This window comes from Taudactylus pleione, unplaced genomic scaffold (genome assembly GCF_031769625.1).
Source record: "Taudactylus pleione unplaced genomic scaffold, aTauple2 ptg000100l, whole genome shotgun sequence".
In the NCBI taxonomy this organism is placed as follows: Eukaryota; Metazoa; Chordata; class Amphibia; order Anura; family Myobatrachidae; genus Taudactylus; species Taudactylus pleione.
Window position 1 is genome coordinate 7,054,709 of NW_028284502.1, and position 19,699 is coordinate 7,074,407.

At 40.4% G+C, this 19,699-nt stretch overlaps 1 protein-coding gene across 2 annotated transcripts in view; it reads right to left on the reverse strand.

Moving 5' to 3' along the window:
- The window catches only part of LGR4 (leucine rich repeat containing G protein-coupled receptor 4), a 116,169-nt gene that overhangs the window by 16,898 nt on the left and 79,572 nt on the right, over positions 1–19,699 (reverse strand). For both annotated transcript variants that reach the window (XM_088470408.1, XM_088470407.1), the window contains 4 exons: positions 13,238–13,453; positions 11,287–11,358; positions 2,426–2,494; positions 1,600–1,671 (listed from right to left, as the gene is read on the reverse strand). In XM_088470408.1, coding sequence (XP_088326534.1) covers positions 1,600–1,671; positions 2,426–2,494; positions 11,287–11,358; positions 13,238–13,453 — 429 coding nt within the window. The remainder of the gene's footprint in view (positions 1–1,599; positions 1,672–2,425; positions 2,495–11,286; positions 11,359–13,237; positions 13,454–19,699) is intronic.

The window sequence follows — 19,699 nt, forward strand, 5'->3', positions numbered from 1 at the left end:
TAGGTCAGAGTAGAGCTGTATAGCTGGGACAAAGCATTATTACTGGTCTAAATTACACCAAATTCACTTCATTTAACAAAATTCAACTCCCGTTATTCAATTACTGAACATATAGGAAATCTTAAAAAACAAAAACACTGACGTTTAAAAGGTTATGAGTCTTAACCCGATAAAATGTAGTAGCATATACTTTCCCTACCAATTGCTGAAATTCACAATTTTGGTAATTTAGTGACCCAGGCCACGTGGGAAAATTACATTGAACCCAATATCAGAGGTTGCCTAGTAACAACACCGAAGAAACTGCAATCTACAAGCAATCCTTTGTTCTACACTGGGAGAGAGATAAATATGATGGAATTTCTATCATTGTTCGAGATTCTTAGAAATCCACTCGTGGGAAATTTTGGGCCAGTTTGGCCAGTCTATGACCTGCCCTGGTGCTTCAGATGTAGTAAAAAGCAACAAGATGGACCAGGCTCAGAGAGAATAGGCTACATACATTTGCAGAAGGAAAGGCCACTTGCCAACTCTAAAATTATTAAGTATATCTGCCACAAAGTCAATGAGATTGTAAAGTTTGGAAAGCTCCACATGTGCTGTAGTCAGCTCTTGCACTGCAGTATTATATATATATATATATATATATATATATATATATATATATATATAATGGGTATGACGTCCCAGCGGCTGAACAGCCGCCGGTTCATACCAGACGTCGGAAGCCCGAGGGCTGAAGATGCTGACAGGGGAAGTAAGTACCCTAAATCCAACCGCTCTCCCGCCCCTAACCCTCCCTTAGTGGTGCCTAACCTCCCCAGAGGGCGTCTAACCCTAAACCCCCCTTCCCGCAACCTAACCTCCCCTCGGGGGTGACTAACCCCCCCCCCTCCCTGTAGCCTAACCCTCCCCGGGGGGTGCCTAACCCTAATCTTCCCCTAGGGCCTCTAAAACTAACCCTCCTTCCCGCGGCTAACAACAGGGCCCCGCTTCGTTCTCGTCGTCGGTCTAAAGATAGGAGTCGAAATCCTGACTCCTATCTTTAGTCCCGATCAGGATTCTAACAGTACAATCAAGTAAGAAGTAACTTTACATATATTGTTATAAACATTAAAAACACCACAATACGCTACAATAACTTAATAATACACAAAGGGTGATTCTAAAATGTGTGTCAAATACTGGGGGCAGTACCCACTTCTATGTATTGCACATCTGACCCTGACTTCAGGTTCCAAATCGCAGCTTGCGTTCCCTTGTACTATACATCTAGGAATACCTAATAACATCAAGCATACAAAAACAACTACTACCCATGTCTAAGATCGAAAACTATATTAATGCCCATCACAGTTACACCAGTTTTGGTTGATGCCATACACCTTGTCTGCTGGGTCAGATCCCCTTTTTCGACCAACAAAAACCATGACTGTGCCATGAAAATCTGGACTTTTGGTAGGCATCCGTTTAGGAGCTAATGAAAACTTTATTCAGATTATAAAATTAAACAAAAACAGTGTCAATTGTGAAGAGGTTAGCAAGGTACATTTATGAATAACATTATCATACATTGTAATCCCCAAAAATGTAACTTACATGCTTTTTAACAGTGGATTTTTCTCAAATGCTCCGTCGGGTATAGTTGTAATGGAATTGCTGTGGAAGCCTCTAAACCAATCAAACATAAGAAACCGTAATAAGTAACAGTTTAAATAGTGTAACTACAATTAAATAACTTATTTTAAAACATTCGAGTCCTAGGGCAGCATTTGTGGATTTTTAATTGGTTTCCTTCCACAGTCCATAAAATATACTGGTAGGTTATTTGGCTGTTTATTATATACACTAGGGGTGAGTAATAAGCGGTCCCCCAGATGTTCTAGAACTACATATCCCGGCATGCCCTGCTACAGTTTTGCTATTTGACCATGCTAAAACTGTTGCAAGGCTTGCTGGGATGTGTAGTTCAACAACAGCTGGAGAGACGCTTATTGGCCCCCCTGATGTAGACCCATTTGTGTGGTGGATAATTTAGAATATAAACTAATAGGACAGGGGTATTGCTGCCTCACAGCACTGAGGTCTTGGGTTCGATTGTCACTATAGCATTGTGTGGAGTTTGCATATTCTCCCCATGTTTGCGTGCGTTTCTTCCGGGTATTCTGGTTTCATCCTTCAACCCAAAAATATACTGGTTTATTGGCTACCGACAGGAATTGTGTATGTGTGCATGTGGTAGGGAATATGGATTGTAAGCTCCACTGGAGCAGAGACTGATGTGAATGGCCAAATATTCTCTGCAAAAGTGCTGCAGAATGTGTGCACTAAATAAATAACATTATCTGTCCATCGCTGTGTAACATCACATAAATAATCAATAACAACCAAACTTTGTGATCAAAGAAGACCAAACCATACTTACAGTTCCTTTAAATTGCACAGGGACTTTATGACATCAGGGAAATCCATAAGGTTGTTATAATTAAGGTCACTAAAATAAAAATTAAAAAGGTATACTTAATATAAACATTTATGCAACAAATTACAAACAAAGAATCTTCATTTTGAATATCAATACTGAAACTAGACAAAGCAAAATGCATTGTGTCCTGAAATAATGGAACACATGGTCAGACTTCCCCCAAACAACTATAAATGACACTTTTTTTTTTCCTCAGTGCTATTTATAATAGAGACCAGGACAATGTCAGACAGCAAAATATCACAAGACTTTCCACTCTGTAAACCTCCTTGAGACGTTGAGAACTGTCATGGTGCCTTAATTCAGCAATACTAGACCTGCTGTCCCATCCACTGAACATTAATCGCACCATAAGAAGAGAATTAAATTTGAAACCATAAAGAATTTTGTGTCTGTTTGATTCTGGTTGGCATACATGTAAATGGTTTTGTCTCAAAAAGGAAAAAAACAAAACAAAAAAAAAAACCTTATATTTTCAGATCTGGATTACAAAGATATAATCCATGCTCAGGGTTATCCGGATTTAACTGCAGCTCTATTAAAAAGATAACTCCTACCATCTCATAACATTACAGACAGCTGGACCCCGATGCACATATTTTAGGACAGCAGGCTGATTGGATATGATACATGTCTAAAAGTGGAGGGACTGCGGTAATTTGGAATACAGTGATATCACTGGTTCTTCCCATGTGTAGGAGTTAACCAATTCACAGTGCATATCCACAAATCAAGAGACTGTCAAGCGGTCAGTCACTCTGTGCCTGTTTGTGTTAGAAATAGGGATGTGCAGGCTAGGATTAGTTTGGATTTTCTCGCCAAAAATCAAGGAGGCATGCTTTCTTACTAGGGATGTGCAGGCTCATATTAGTTCGAATTTTCCCGCCAAATTCAGATTTTTCCCGCCAAAAATCAGGTCTCAGAAATAGGCAAAACGTAATTTTTCATGGTCAATCATCATTATTCCTGCACAAAAGTCCATGAAAGATGACGTTTTGCCTCTGAGACCTGATTTTTGGCGGGAATAATCTGAATTTGGCGGGAAAATTCGAACTAATATGAGCCTGCACATCCCTAGTAAGAAAGCATGCCTCCTACTAATGACAACTTGCTCTCATGAGTGAAATTATTTAGTTAAGTGCAAATCCTCCATGAAGTGTTAGTAAGTCAGCTCAGTAAGACACAGCATTTGACACATACTCTTTTAAATAGTGCTGTATTGCGATCCAGTCACATGGTCGACTGTGGTGTTAACATTGGTTCTACAGAAATGGTCGACATTGGTTCTAAAGAAAATAACCTATTGCTAAGTAATCGTGTTCTTTGACCCTTCACCCAACAATGCAAGTTTTAAAACTCTTGTTCAGCAAAAATTAAATTAAGTAAATTGTGCATATACGTCACCCTTCGGTTCAGTTATGTGGTGGTTACAGGGCTGCGCTTCATTTTGTCCACATATTTTGGTTGGCAGCCATTAGCACTGGTTTTGCCCATCACAATGACTACAAAATAATTTTAGACCACCAACCCAAGGCACCCCAGGGTGCCATGGCACCCCAGTTTGGGAACCACTGCACTAGCCTGTTAACTTTAATAGAGCAGCCCTGCAGGGGAGGGATCTTGCGAGGCCTCTCGGGTGGGCTGAAGGTGGCCCTGATTTTAATGATGTTTCTTTTTGCATTGCACAGTTGGATAGCCGCACATGCACAGATGCTTGGCCAGGGTCTAAAGTCGAAAGTAATGTGATCGGGTATGCGGTCACTTTACTTTTTGAGGATCACTAGAGCCGTGTCCCAACAACTTACATTAATACACATTCTCCCCAAAAAAGATTCACTTAATGCCGCGACGTGTGGTCCTACGGAACTCGGTAGATCACTGCTGTTATGCTAAGCATGTCAACATTTAAACAGTCACTTCACATTCCTCCAAAAAAAGATCAAATTCTTGCCGCGATATGCAATCTGCCGGGACCTGGTAAATGATTCTGCAGACACCGCTGACACCGGGACCTGGTAAATGATTCTGCAGACACCGCTGCCACCGGGACCAAGTAAGACACAACTAGACCACCAGGAATGGTTTGTCGACAGTCTATCATGTCACGTCATCAGAGTAGACACAATGAATGTCAACATTTAAACCATGTCAACATTAAGCATTTCATTTTTCAGGGGCTGGGCACATTTATGTTTATAAATATACCCCTAAATACAATATGGTTTTCTAAAATCAGCCTACAGACACAGGAAAGCAATTGCTAGTGGTATGTTAAGACACTAAGTTATGATTTTATTTTTTTATTTTGGAGTGTATGTCCCTTTAAACATCCTTTTAAAACAGAGGAATGGTTGGCATGTTAACAAAATCAGTGGTGTTCTTTATCCCCTAGTTACACCACAGTATTTGTCTTTCCATCTTTAATTACTTCCTTCAGTATGCAATTTATATCTGATCCAGCAAAACAACGACAGAGGTCAGCTCAGTTCAGGCCAGCAGCTTTGTGCGTGCTGTACTACGTTGCAAGGAAGGATAAATGCAGGGAACACTAGAAAAACTTCTCACTAATTTCATAACAAGACTTTCAAAAACGACAACACAACAAAACAAAAACACCCAACAAAATTAAAAACCAAAAAAAAAAAAACTTTGCATCGATCATATAATAGCTTTGAAACTTCGATAACTAGACTACAAAGGGAATGAAACGCAATCTAAAACAGTTTCTCTAGATAGTTGCATAAATATGATTGGTCGTGGCTGTGATACTGCCAATACGAATTCGTGGCTGGTGCCACCTACCCAATCCGATAACATGGCGTGGTATGGTGGATGGACACCCACCACCATAAGTGGTTCGATTTTGATTCAAATTTATCTTATTGATTATACAAAACATGTGAGAGCCGGATAGCCAATAACATGCCGTTTTTGAGTTCCGAACATAACCGAACCACTCATCTCTAGTTCATTGTGAACTCAAATTAATGAGGCCAAACATCTAGAATACTGTGGGTGCCTGTATGACAACAAGGGAAGAAGTATAGAAGGGGAAAGTGCAGGATTATGATGGTGGGGTGATACCAACTTGGTCTTTTACCAGAACATTCAAAGTCTAGGTATGGACATAGTCTAAAGCCATTAGTAAGTGAGTATAGCAATTATTAAACCTAGTTACTGCTCTGGAGGATAAGTGGGGTTCTGGGCCCCGTAACACACTGCACTCTATTGCAATACTTTTCCTGTAACAATCCAATTAAAGACGAATATGGCAGGACCTATGCCTTGTAGGAAGGTTACAAAAATATGGGGTCATTTTTAAAACTAGAGCAAAAATAGAATTCAATCAAGATACTTTTATTGTTCTTTCGAGAAATATAATAGTGCCAGTGCAATGCGCTCTCTCCCATTTTCCCTGGGGCTAAGGAACAAGAGAGGCTTATTTTGGCAGGTGCACTAATTTTGCAATCCTGTGAACACGTATGACATTTTAATAAGACATTGTGAAATTAAATGTATGTCCGTGCGAATACACAAAGTGAAGAATTCATCAGCAGCAGGAAAAGGAGCCATATGCAATTTAATCGGTCATAGGAATAGGTGACTGGCACCACCTCAGAGTGTTTACTGATCCTATCTGCCAGCCCTGTTTGGTTTAAACATAAGTTAGCTGCACTTAATGATTTTCTTTATACCTTCCCACCTTTGTTTGAACACATGTTCATGTTGAATTAAGAGCAATATCGCTACGGTTACACAGCTTGATAACAATGGCTTATATTTTCAGAATAGAACTATTCAGTAATTTTCTCTCTTTTTTTTTTTTCCCTTGAAAGAGTACAACAAAGCCGCCATCCGTGTGAGCCGATAACAGCAATGGGAGGCAAGACAGGATAAGGGGAAGGAAACTAATCTAGATACATTTATCCTTAACAAGTCAAGAGGAACAAATGTCTTTAAGCTCGACTTCAAAACAGAGCAGTATCAGATGTAAATGTTACAAGGAAGGCTCCAAGAAGTGAATACATTCATAGATCATTAGGAACCACAAGACGTTTAACAGAAAAAAAAAAAAACACAAGTTAGTTCTCGTCAACAAATAGATTCCCTACCTCTAGGAGTTATTTTATAGTTTCCTCTCAAATAAATTATCATCAACAGCTATGGGATGTTAATAAGGAATGCATAGGGCGTATTTCGAGTGTTTCTCTCAAAGTGGTAAAAACTGAGCGCCTCCAGATGCTGTAATATCGCTTTGTGCGTCTTTAGGTTCCACCATCGGTCACACCATGGTAACTTGCACCACCCCTACCCTAGGTACAGATTTTCCGGCCTCAATTGTGAGAGGTTAAGAGTCTGTGTACCCAAACACTTCAGGGACACGCCCATAAGACAGACCATTGCCGTGCGTCTGAATAGTCACCTCCCAGTCACCATCCAGGAACGGCCAGCACATCTCCAATACATTTCTAAAGGTGCGTACACACGCTACGATATCTATGAACGATATCGTTCTACGATAAATAGTTCATAACATTTTTTTATGCAGTGAAAAGCCAACGATGCGCGTTCCCGCATGGACGATAGCGATATCTAAGGTTGTCCGTACCGTACATGCAGGCCAACTTGGACTATTTCATCATGATTTGCATGTTCACAGATGTGGCTGGATGACTTCACTGAAAGACATCCATCAGATATCTCTCAGTGTGTACACCCAATATAGTTTGTCCTGCACTACAGAAAGTTGAAGGGAAATCGTTCAGCGATATCGCTGGTTGTGCAGATCGTACCGTGTGTATGCAGCTTAATACTGTGCATCTCAAAAGCAACTGTGCCTCTGTGTGCAAACACTGTGTAACATATATGCCGCAATAATTTTTAGGGTTTTTTCGTTCATGCGCAGTAGCAGAAAATCGTGCGACTCAGAATCAGGCCCCCAGATAAGTAACCATTTTTAAATAGAATATAAGTACTAAGAATTTATCGGACATAATGTATCATCTAATAGAAAACCTGCGCTGGTGTAATACTTAAATGTCAAAAAGCATCATGTACTGTATTAATTCAACCACATAAAACAATATAAAATTCAAATCTGCCTATTCATTAAAGACCATGTACAAGAAGCATATAATTTCCAGACTAATAGTTAGGACAGCTAGGAATGTATAGTAACTGTTGTATCTTTTGGGGTCTACAAAATACAATGTTTTCTTTCTAATATTTGGTCATAAAAGTACTGAAAATATTTATATGAAATTCAGCTGAGTGGATATTTGCAAAAAATTCAGATATAAATGCAACTACACAGTTGTTTGCAATCCTGCACTATGTAGTGCTGTGATAAACGTAATGTACAGCATAAATTTCCAATATGTACATGATGGTTTATGACTTTCAAGTATTACACCAGCGCCGGTTTGTCTATTCTATGTATATGTGAGGTTGGAAACACCCCTCTTTTTCTTGCTGCTGTAGGTGTGTGCTATTTATAAAATTGTTAATCTGTGTGTCAGTGAGGCGCTGAGAGTAAATAGAGTAGTTATATGTAGCTTCTAAACAAGCCGTTGCCAAATTGTGCTAGCCAGTTAAGAACAAAGATTAACAGAGGTATGAACATAACTTTTTCATTACATTTTTAGCCGCCGATTCAAATCCTGACAACAGAAGCCCGACAAGACAATATCCCGACTAGGCTGGTAAGTACCCTAACCCTCCCTCCCCTCTCCTCCCTCTAACCCTCCTTTAGTGGTGCCCAACCCTAAGACTCCTGGGCAGGGAAGTAGCGAGGGTGGCTCCAGTGGAGCACCTGCTCCAGGCGCCTGCTCTGGCCAGGGCGCTGGACATCAGCCAGCCAACGAAGGGCAGACCACCTGCTGAGCTGAGCATGAAACACATAGAGAGATCAGTGCTTCCCGAAAAGGGGCATGGTGTGGACGGAGCGGCGCTTGTGGCTCCACCCACACCACGCCCCCAGCAAGGACGCAGTGATCGCTGTATAAGGCATAATGTGAATAAGGGGCACTACTATGACAATGTGAACTATGGACATTACTGTGGCATAATATAAAATGTGGGGACTACTGTGTAGCATAATGTGAAAAAATAGCCCAAACTGTGGTATAACGTAAATTAATGGGTTCTAATGTGTGGCATAATGTGCATTGTGGCCATTATTTTGTAACATAATGTGAATAAGGGGCACTACTGTGGCGTAATATGAATAAAAGACACTACTGTATGGCATAATGGGCACTACTGTGCGGCATAACGTGAATTGTGAGCACTACTGTGTGGTTTATTTTTAATTGGTGGATTTACTTTAGTGGGTTGGAATACATCTAGCCCTCCATGTCCCAGTTTGATACTGCAACTAAAGTTTATTTTTATTTCCCTTTAATTTGCCCCTACATGCTGGACCCCCCCCCCTACCTGGCACACTTGGGGTGGGGGCGCAGTAGCACAGACATGCTCCGGGCACCATGGCTAAATGCTACACCCCTGCTGCCGGGGAAGTACCTAACCCAAACCCTCCTTTCCCGCACCCAAAACCTAACCCTCCCAAGTTGGGGTTTGCCTAACCCTAAACTCCACCCAGTGGCGCCTAACCCTAAGTCCCTCCGGGAGTCCCTAAATCTACCCCCCCCCCACTCTATCTGCGGCTAAATACTAAGACGCCCAGACTTACCTCGATCTGTCCAACGTCTTTCTGTATTCCGGCATCGGGATTAAGATAAGTGTCTGTATTTCGACATCTTCAGTCCCCTGTTGGGCTTTCGTTGTCGGGATATAGACCGGTGGCATGTAGTCCACCAGTCTATTAACTACATCCCCATTATAAGCCTTACTGGTACTTGCCTACTTTTTTGAACCCCACACCAACTCCAATGGTCAAATGCTGGTGTTAGGGCTACAGGATTTGCGTCATCATGCAGCGGTGGCAGGTCCATGACAACGCGATTCACATACAATCGCGTCTTCAAGCCACTAACCACTTTAGAACAAAGTGAAGCAGGTTCTGGGAGGGTGCCCTACTCTGCCGAGTGTCCAGGAGGAGCACCTAAAATTCTGGCGTCTCCTGGACATTCCAGAAGAGTTGATCATCACTGTTTTCAATCAACTCACTCAGCGGTTCCCAAACGCGGTCCTCAAGGCACCCTAACAGTTCACGTTTAAGAGATATCCATGGTTAAGCACAGGTGGTTAAATCAAATTGACTGAAATACTAATTAAGTCACCTGTGGTCAAACATGGATACCCTTAAAACGTGGACGTTAGGGAGCCTTGATGATAGAGTTTGGGAACCTCTGAACTAACTGTTGATACTCACAAACACTTGTTTTTTACATCTTCGTTTTTCTATATTACCTCATTATTGGAATATAGGCAGTCTACTTATCAAGCAGTGAAAAGTATGAAGAAGTGGACCAGTGAAGAAGTTGCCCATAGCAACCAATCAGCTCCTACGTATTTTATAGATTGTACTTGATAAATGCTACTTCAAAGCTGATTGGTTGCTATGGGCAACTTTTCCACTGCTTGATAAATAGACCCCATAGTCACATACAATGCTGACTAAAATACTGCATACAAAAAAAATAGTCTAATACTTTGTGTTTCTACTAATAAAAGGTTAGGTACAGAATGTTTCTTTTATTTCTGTTACAACTGTATACCTTGATTTTTGGTAATAGTGACACAAATAGTGTACTTGTACTTATTGCCTGTGCAAGAGGTCATTTTGTGGTTCTCATACTTCTTTATGGTCAATAGCTAGGAAATTGATAGTCTGCTTTATTCTGATAATTGGATTTCAAAATGGCTGCCTGTGTACAAGGTTCAAGTTACTGTACAATCTAATTTAGTGATGGTAACTGCACATGTTGCCATCTAACTTTAAAAAGAGCTGCACTTTACCCTTAATCTCTGTAACTAGTTAAAATACTAGATTTAAATCAAGAAAAAAAAAAATCTATACAGAGAAACATATCAGCCGACATTTTAAACAAGGGTTACAAACTATGGCAAATAGAACTGACAAAGCAGGAGGAGCTGGCGCCAATAGGCGAAGGCAGGGAGGGCCACCTGTTGCCCATCACTAATCTAAGTAGTACATTTAAAAAAAAAAATTACAACATTTTGCAGATATCAGAAGTTAAAACAAATTAAGGAATATGTAGAATTTAGGTGGATTCCCTGAAGACAGGTGACCCTGCAAACTGATTAAGAGATCAGCAGCAGAAGAAGCAGCGAGTCAGTGTCTCTCCTAGAAAGGTTAATACTAATAGCAACAGAACCTTTGCTGAGCTAAGGGGTCATGCAATGCTTTTTGGTCAATCAACATTCGCTGCAGTTTGACCAGCTTTAGGTGAGCTTATTTCACAGGGGGGGGGGGGGGGGGGGGAGGAACACTCACATACAAGTTACATGCCACTGTATTAAAAATATAAGTCACTGTGCCTTCAGCCGAGATATTCAACATCTGATCCATCTTAGATTCTGCAAGTCATTCTGTTCAGCGAGAACAAAAACTCCTACTGCAATCTGAAAGCTTCAATGTCCACAGACAAACCTAGTATCCATTCTGCCCACATCCTGTATCTTTCTAATAGAGCAATTAAGTGTTTTGTTGATTAAACCCATCCTCGCAAACCCCAGCCCCTGGAGCAAGAGATCCATCATGAAACAAGTATGCCTTGACACAATATGCAGGAACACTCAAGTCACGCTATCAGCTCGGATGGAATAAGCAGATGGAGAACTATTGGATAGGCAGGTTACGGAGATGTGCTACTTACAGCGCTTCCAGACTGTCCAACCCGTCAAAGCAGTGGGGTTCCAAGCTTTTTATTTTATTATTGTGAAGGTGCCTAGAAACCAAATAACAAAAATATATATATATAGGTTTCGCAAATAAATAGTACGTTTTGCATTACACCAAGCAGGTATAATAGTAACAAAAAAAATATATATATCAGGAAAAATGGAGAATAAAAAAGTGCACATTGTTGTAGGAGATTACGACCAAGGAACTTGTTTGTGAAAATGTAATTTAAAAAAAGAAATAACAAACCTTAAATTGAAACTGAATGGCTTTTAAATGTTTTAAAGATAGTCATAGTATTACTCACTGGGGGTTCAGCATTCCATCAAGGTAGTGGTGGGTACTCCACGTCTCCAATGATCCGGCACTGCTGTCCTCACTGCCGGTTTCAACTTTCCTATTTCAGACCCTAGCCTGTATGTGTGTGAGCATGCGGTAGGGAATATAGATTGTAAGCTCCACTGGGGCAGGGACTGATGTGAATGGGCAAATATTCTCTATAAAAAGTGCTGCGTAATATGTGAGCGCTATATAAATAACTGGTGGTAATAATGATATTTTTTAGAATAATAATATTAAATAAAATAATATTAATAATAATAGTCAAAGCCCCTCCCTATGCACCCACCCAGACACCACCTCCCTATTTCAGGACCAGGCACACGGTAGCAGTACAGAGGAAAGCAGGCCAGACCTTTGGAAGCATCAGTGGACCAGCTACATCAGGGGAAACACCCCAGGTAAGTAAGCCTCTATTATTTAGGATAACAATCTCTTTACGGCCATTAACATTATTCAAATTTTCCTACAGCATGGCATTAACAGATTCTTTGCTTTGTGCAAGCTTAGCACAGATCAACACAAAACACAGTCATAACAAGTAAAAAAAAACAAACAAAAAAAAACTTATAAATAAAAAGCATACAGGTGATAATAAATATGTAGCTACCCATTTTGTTTTAATGCTTGGTAGAGGCATCTTTAGTACTGCCCTGAGTGTTTGTACATCTGAACACTGCAACGGTCGCCTATTCTCCTACGTTATATTATAATTTTATAGAATTGCAGACTATGGGGGGAAATCAATTAGCCCCGATATTATTTCAGGGGCAAAAAATTGGATTTTTCCGAATTTTTTTTAGCTTCAGGCAGTTCAATTAGAGCCCGTTTTTTCACACCCGAAAAATTCTGTTTCGGGCGAATATACACAGAATCTGTGATAAGTTCATGGACCTATGTTTTTTCGCTGGCGGCTTCCCTAAAACAGGTTAATTTTTGGGTATTTATTTTTTTTCAGAGCCTGCTGAGGTCCCGAAAAAAAATCCCTAAAAAAGTGTTGAAGGCGGTCGAGCTTCGGGGCTGACTGGACAGCGGCTAATTGAATTCCCCCCCTATGCAGAGTTGTGTCTGTGCGAAATTACGCCCGTGCAGAGATTTTTTTTTTTTTTCACCAAGTGAACACTTATTAGAACGACGGCTACGAAACATACCGATTGGAGCAGTCCGACCATAGAGGTGTAAATTGTGCAGAAGGATAAATATCAGCACTTGCGTGTACTCAACGCGGGTTCAATTAAGGCCGATCGCCGTCAACTCTGCATCAGACAGAGTGAATAATAGCGGCCTGATTTATTTTTCTAAACTGTACCAGATTAAACCAACTAGTATCTGATCAATTGCTACAGGTTACAGATACATTTTTGTTTTACGCAGTTACCTGTACACCAGGTTAAGAAATATTTTACAGAAAACCCAGTGTGCATGTAAAATAAAAAAAAAAATGTATACTAAACAAAGGTTTCTCAAATACTTTCCATTCCAACCTAGTCCCGAAACATTTTCTTTGGCATTTAAGTATCACTGGTAGACATGACATACAAGTTAAACTTTCCCATTAATTTGAAAAATGATCTGAGAATACTTACAGCACAACAAGACTTGAGAGATTTGAGAAGGCATAATCTGGTATGTGAGTGATTCTGTTCAGCGCCAGTGTTAAGGCCTGAAGGGACGGGAGGTTGCCGAGAGGACGGACGGGGACCTCTGTTAAACTGTTGTCATCCAGCCACAGATGTCGAAGCTGTACAAGACCCTCGAAGCTGTCATCTGGCACGGTGACAATATGGTTAGCGTCTAGTCGCCTGAGAGAGAGGGAGGCAGAGAAACACCCGATTCATCAAAATAGTTTAGTGTCATGACCAGGAGCAAGTTTACTGAAAGGGAAGAGATAAAATATTTTGAGACTAAAAAAGTTTGACAAGCAAAACAGTAAACCTGGCACAAAAGATGATCTATTATGGTGTGATGTTGAGAGAAAGGGGAAATCTGAACTGCAAAAATATTTCCACTTTGGAATGTGAATTTTTTTTTTTTACAAGAACTAAAGCCTGTGAGATCTTAAATTCAGATCACAGCGTAAATTATAAATATACATAAAATTGTAAAAAAAAAAATATCCCGAAAAAAAATAAATAAATACAAAAATACCAGAACTGCCCTCTTTTTTCCCCCTCTAGACCAGGGGTGGGCAAATAAGCAGCCCTCCAACTGCTGAGGGACTATACATCCCAACATGCCCTGCCACAGTGTTCCTATAAGAACATGCTGAAACTGAGGCAGGGCATGCTGGGATGTTTAGTTCAACAGCAGCTGGAGGGCCACTTATTGTCCACCCCGCTCTAGACTATTATTTGCTTTAAAGTTCCACTCCCTCATGTTGCTCCAGTGCAGACATGGGATATCTAGTCCTATAAATACCAATGCACATTTATACCTGGAAAGAGAATGGCTAACGCCCAATACACATCTAAAGCTGCATTTAGAAGAAACTGTATGGATGTGACGTGCAATAAAATAGAACAGTTCTATAATGATTATCTATGGGCGAACCATTACTTTACAAATAGTCTGTTAAATAAAACTACACTTTTCTGCCACTTTAATCTATTATTCCTACTGTATGCAAGACAAAAAAAATATACAATTGCTATTAATCAACCCTCTCTGAAAAGATTCAGATTATTGGGTCTGTACGCATTTTTTCACTATAAAAAGGTAATTAGAAGTTGCCTCAACTGTCGATTTACAGGAAGGTAAAACAAAATACCCATAGAACTTGATGGGCCTTAAGGTGCCTACACATTAGGAGATGTGGTCACGATGCGATATCGTGTCCGATTTCCCCTTGAACTCTCCCCAGCAGCTCCCAGGCAGTCGTGGGCACGATTTGGTGTTAAAAACTGTCCAATGTGACAAACGAACTATCGTGCTTCCTAACTATTCCAGTGCATCGTGACAGATCGGCAAATCTGCCCTACAGCACGGCAGATCTGAAGATGCGATGTGCGACCTGCGGGGACGCACATCGTGATCGTAAGGGGACACTCACGATTTGGGCATATTTTACATGATTTGTCGTGTAAAATATTGCTAAGTGTGTAGGTACCTTTAGTAATGTACTATTATCCTCCCATCTTCCCCCGATCTTATTTGGATTAACAATTACAACACTTCTTTAGGTCGATTGGGGTAGGAATTTAGCCGTGTATTGTCCTTCGTGCTTATATTATTACCATATACCATCTCTAGATATGGGAAATTTATGCAATTGTATGTATTTTTTCATTTGTTTTCTTTAGGAAGGTCATATTTGAGAAGGAGTTTGGAACCATCGGTTTCAGGTCGAAACAAGCCGATATAGCCGTAGTTCCGACAGCTTCCATGCGTTAACTTCAGTAGGCAGGTTCCGCTAGCACTTTATGGAGGTGCGGACGGAATTGACTACCATAATGAACCGACAAACGTACAATGCGAGCAGTCGTCGGCTAATTGAATCTGCCCGTTGGAGTCAGGATACTGTGCACACACCGCAGCACGTTAGGGCATATATCCCCACCAGGCGTGCCCAATGCCTCAGAATACAAAAAATTCCCCATTAACACTGGGCACTGTTGCACACACCATTGAAGGGGTAAATAGGCAGCAGCATACAGAGACTGCCATTCATAAATCGGGACAGTCGGGAGATACGAGAGACCGATCCATTTTAGGAACTTGTCAGAAACGCACCACCAGACAGAATCTGCAGGTTTAATCTTCAAAATACATTTATGCAGTATTGATAAAATAAAATAAAGAGCCAAAGGAGAAAATTAAATTTACACTTTTAGCAATGACGACTTGTTAGCCATTCTTTTTAAACACAATAGGCCAGACAGAGATTTACTCTAATGCAATCGCATCTGCGATCTCTCACGGATCGCAGTCGCTAAAATATGCTAATGCCTTCCCAAAGCTTACTAGGGAATAGGGACGCCCACTGCTGCCTTCTCATAACCGTTCAACGAGATACAACACCGTCAACATCGGTAATATTGACGCAAATCGGGCAGCCACGCAATGGCTAATTTATGCACACCCGTGAAACGGCGTATAAACAGTCCCGACAAATATCGGCATTGCGTACATCTCAGAATAAGGCCCAATGCATTTAGATCACTACATGGGCAAACACTACACAAGCATTCACCATGTGGTATCATTAGGTTATCGGTCTTGTCCCGAGTACTCTGGATAGAGTGTATTAATACATTTTCTCATACAACTTTCCAACCTTGTTGCATCACCAAAACTATATTGTTCTTCAACCTTGCTAACCTGCGTGGTCACCATGCACTGCAATTTTAGTGCCTTGTTCTAAAGAGTTTTAGTCTACTGTGATTACAGGATATGTGATGGAAATGTGGCAGCACATATATTGGCAAAACCCTCACTGTCAAAATACAAGGATGGCATTTAATTTATTGCACAAAGTAACTCATAAAATGCAAATATAGGAAAAAGTCAGTTGAACTAGAAGTTCCAGCATATACTGCCCGCCAACCCGACCGTTTTAGAGTCTGATAATAATCTATTTCTACTTTTCCAACTTTCTGCAAAGAAACTAAAAAGTGATTAACTTGATAGGACCTTTAAAGTCCAGTTAACGCAAGTATAAGGTCGCATGGACAAAAGAAATCATGCTGAGATTCATATCGTCAACACCACAATGTCAACATAGTTCGACCAATCACACTACACCCGTTAATACAGGCTTGGCAAATTGGAAACAGGGCAGGAAGCAGAGAAGGTTGTACACAAATCTGTACAGCGTATTGTGAGTCTGCTCTGTCAACACTCATCAAGTTGATACACACATACGTGTATATGTATTATCCCGCAATCACGTAATGGTGCAGGTTGAGCCCCAACCCGAAAAACACCCCCCCCCACACACTTTGCCACGCGCCCCTCTCCCCAGCACCTCCTACTTAGCTGCCAGGAAGTCGACATGTATGGTAATAGGTTTATCCCACATATTCGTTAATTTCTTTAGTGTACGAGTCCCCACAACAACTGCTGGGAGACTATTCAATTAATCTATTACCGATTTTCCAACAAATAAAAGAATAAAAAAAATTACTTATTTGACCTCTCAAACTTCCTTTAATTTCAGTTAATGTCCCCCCTTCATGTGAAAACCCCTTATTTAAAAGCAAAAAAAAAAAATATAAAAAAAAGTTAACCCTTCCTGAATCTATCCCATTACCTCTGTCCCAGACTCCCTTCTCTCTAATCTGTACATTCTCAGCTCGCCCGGTATTTCCTGGTAAGTTTCGTTCTGCCACCCAGGCACTATTTCAGTATTTCTTCCCCGATTTTGTATATTCTTAATGTGATCTGGAGCAGCTTCCAAAATTAATTCAACTGCAATTCTTCAGAGAGGCCAAGGAGCACAAGTACAGAAGAGTAAGGCCCATGGAGCAGAGTTAGTCTGGAACTAGGACTAGTAGTTTAATAGAAGTCGGTGGTCTGATCATCTCCCAACATTTTACTATAAACACATTCTCCAAAATCCTAACATTTGTGATCTTATTTATAGAAATCGGTCAGTGGAATGGTTTGGCGAATCACTATCTATAGATTGCAAACCTTGGTACCAACTGGCATGAATTTGGATTTCAAGATTAAGTGGTTCCTATGATTTCACTATATTATGCCAAACATTTCACATTACCCCTCTGCATTAATTATCAGCGGGATTTACCCCACGGCTAATTGCTGCGCTGGACCTACCCGATTAGCGGGGATTCCTCGTGCGCGAGTCCCCACAGTTGGACTTTACCTCGCACCTCAGGTAGGTGCGTGGTTAAATCCGTGTCAAATCGGCTTCGCGCGAGGAAAAAAAACACATTGTTTACGCGGAATCAGTGTGTTTCCGCACGCGAGTCCTGATTTTACAGTGCGGGAAAAAGACTATTTAATTGAATAGCTTTTCCCCACGACGCGGGAATTTAGGCCAGTAATCAGTCGCGGGGTAAATCCTGCGGCTAATTGAATCTGCCCCAATAAGTTTGAAGAAACAAAATTATGTCCTAAAAGGAAGGAGTCTAACCAGCGGTGGATCTAGCATTGTCCACACACAGTTGTAGATGGCTGGTTCAGAGGTTATGGTTGCATTTAATTAGGGAAGACTAGAGAGTTCACTAGTGAAGATACAATGGGGCCAAAGTTTGCACCTTAAATGGACTAATGTTTGCAGTATGATTTTAAGGAATTTATTAAGGTCTGGAGCAAGAAGATTCACAAATGAAATAATTATTAACTACTCCGAGAGACACCCTGAATTATCGCCTCACCTCCACTATCAGCTGGTAGATCTCAAAATATCGACATGGTCTTAAGGTCAACAATCCAAGTTAGTGTACGGCTACAGTTTGACTTAGACTTCTTTATATGTCAACATAACGTCCATGTCAACATTCTCTATTCCCATTTTGTACACCACTCAAATCAGCCCTATATTTTATAGGTAAAGCAGAATTATTCAAACCACTTGGCAACTATCACCAAGTTGTGTCATCAACTATTATTTAATCTGAACAAAAGGAAATCCTCATAAACATGGACTATTAGATGACAGAGACTTAATAAATGGTTGGGAGACTGAGATAAGCTACTAAGGGGTATATTTACTAAAGTGAGCGTTTTTAGAAGTGGAGGTGTTGGCCATAGCAACCAATCAGATTTTACTTCACATTTAACTAGCACCTTCCAATAGCTAGAATCTGATTGGTTGCTATGGGCAACCTTTCACTTTAGTAAATTTACCCCCCTAAAAAGTTTCTTCAATAGAACTACAATACTAACAGTATCGCTCTGAGGCCATACACTAGGGAAGATCTAGCACACTAGGAAAAAGGTCCTGTAATCCAAACCAACTACATCTATGCTTCCATTTTTTTTTTATTTAAAAAAAAAAATAAAAAAAAAATGTAAAATAGAATTGTTTTCCGAGAGTTACATCTCCAGTTATATAAAATGTCCAACTTTCTGGCTTTCCAATATATAAAACAACTTAGAAGTTAAAAATAAATACAGGAGCTGGAGCTTCAGAGCAACCTCTTTACCCTATTGAATTATGCGCTGTTACTAAAATGCCGATTTCCCGAAACAGTTGCCAAATAAAATGAATTGATTAGAAGGTTTTTGTTTTGTTTTTTGATGTTTTCAAAGTCAACTCCTTTACTCTGGGCTACCGCAATAGAAGAAGCAGCACATTTTTTACAAAGAGAGCATTTAGTACCGGGGCGAAAATTGGAGGCTGAACCCGAAACAATCCTCACTCCTTGCACCTCTCTACTCCATTCCCCAACAAGCAGATTATGCCTTTTGTAACATAAATAACATCATTACAATAAGAGAAGAGATCACAGCAAAGTACATAACAAAGAGCTAAGCTTTGAACTAGCGACCCACCTAGACTATCAAATTTCCAGGGGTTGTTTAATTAATCCTCCTTTAAGGAACACTTTGAACTGGTAAACTATGAATCCTACCAGTAGCTTAAGACCTTTAAGTGAAGTTATGCACAACAACAAATGTACCTTGCAGGCCTCTACCGGCACGAAAGAGTTAAGGAGAGATGGGGACGGATGTCCCTCTGGCATAATGTAGGTTAAACATAAATGGACAGGCTCCCTCCTAATTTAAACAAAAAACACCTGCACTCTGCTGTCAGGCTTGTGATTAATGGTGGAGCTGCCGATGCATTAAGCTTCTCCAAACAAAGCAGGGAGAGATCATTTACAGATCTCCCGATCTTTCGCCTTCCTAGTAGCTGTCAGTTGAAAAATGAACATAAAATGAGCAACAGTTGCAATTTATTTTCATTCCCAAAGAAAAACAAAAAACCAATGACTGTGTCCGGTATTCATTTCTTCACTGGGGATAATTGAAATGTGAACAACTGCACACTTATTCTTTTTTCTACCACACAATAGATATGTGCGTGAGAATAAACCTCAGTTTTATTTAAGTTTTACACAGGTTACAGCTTTTGGGCTATA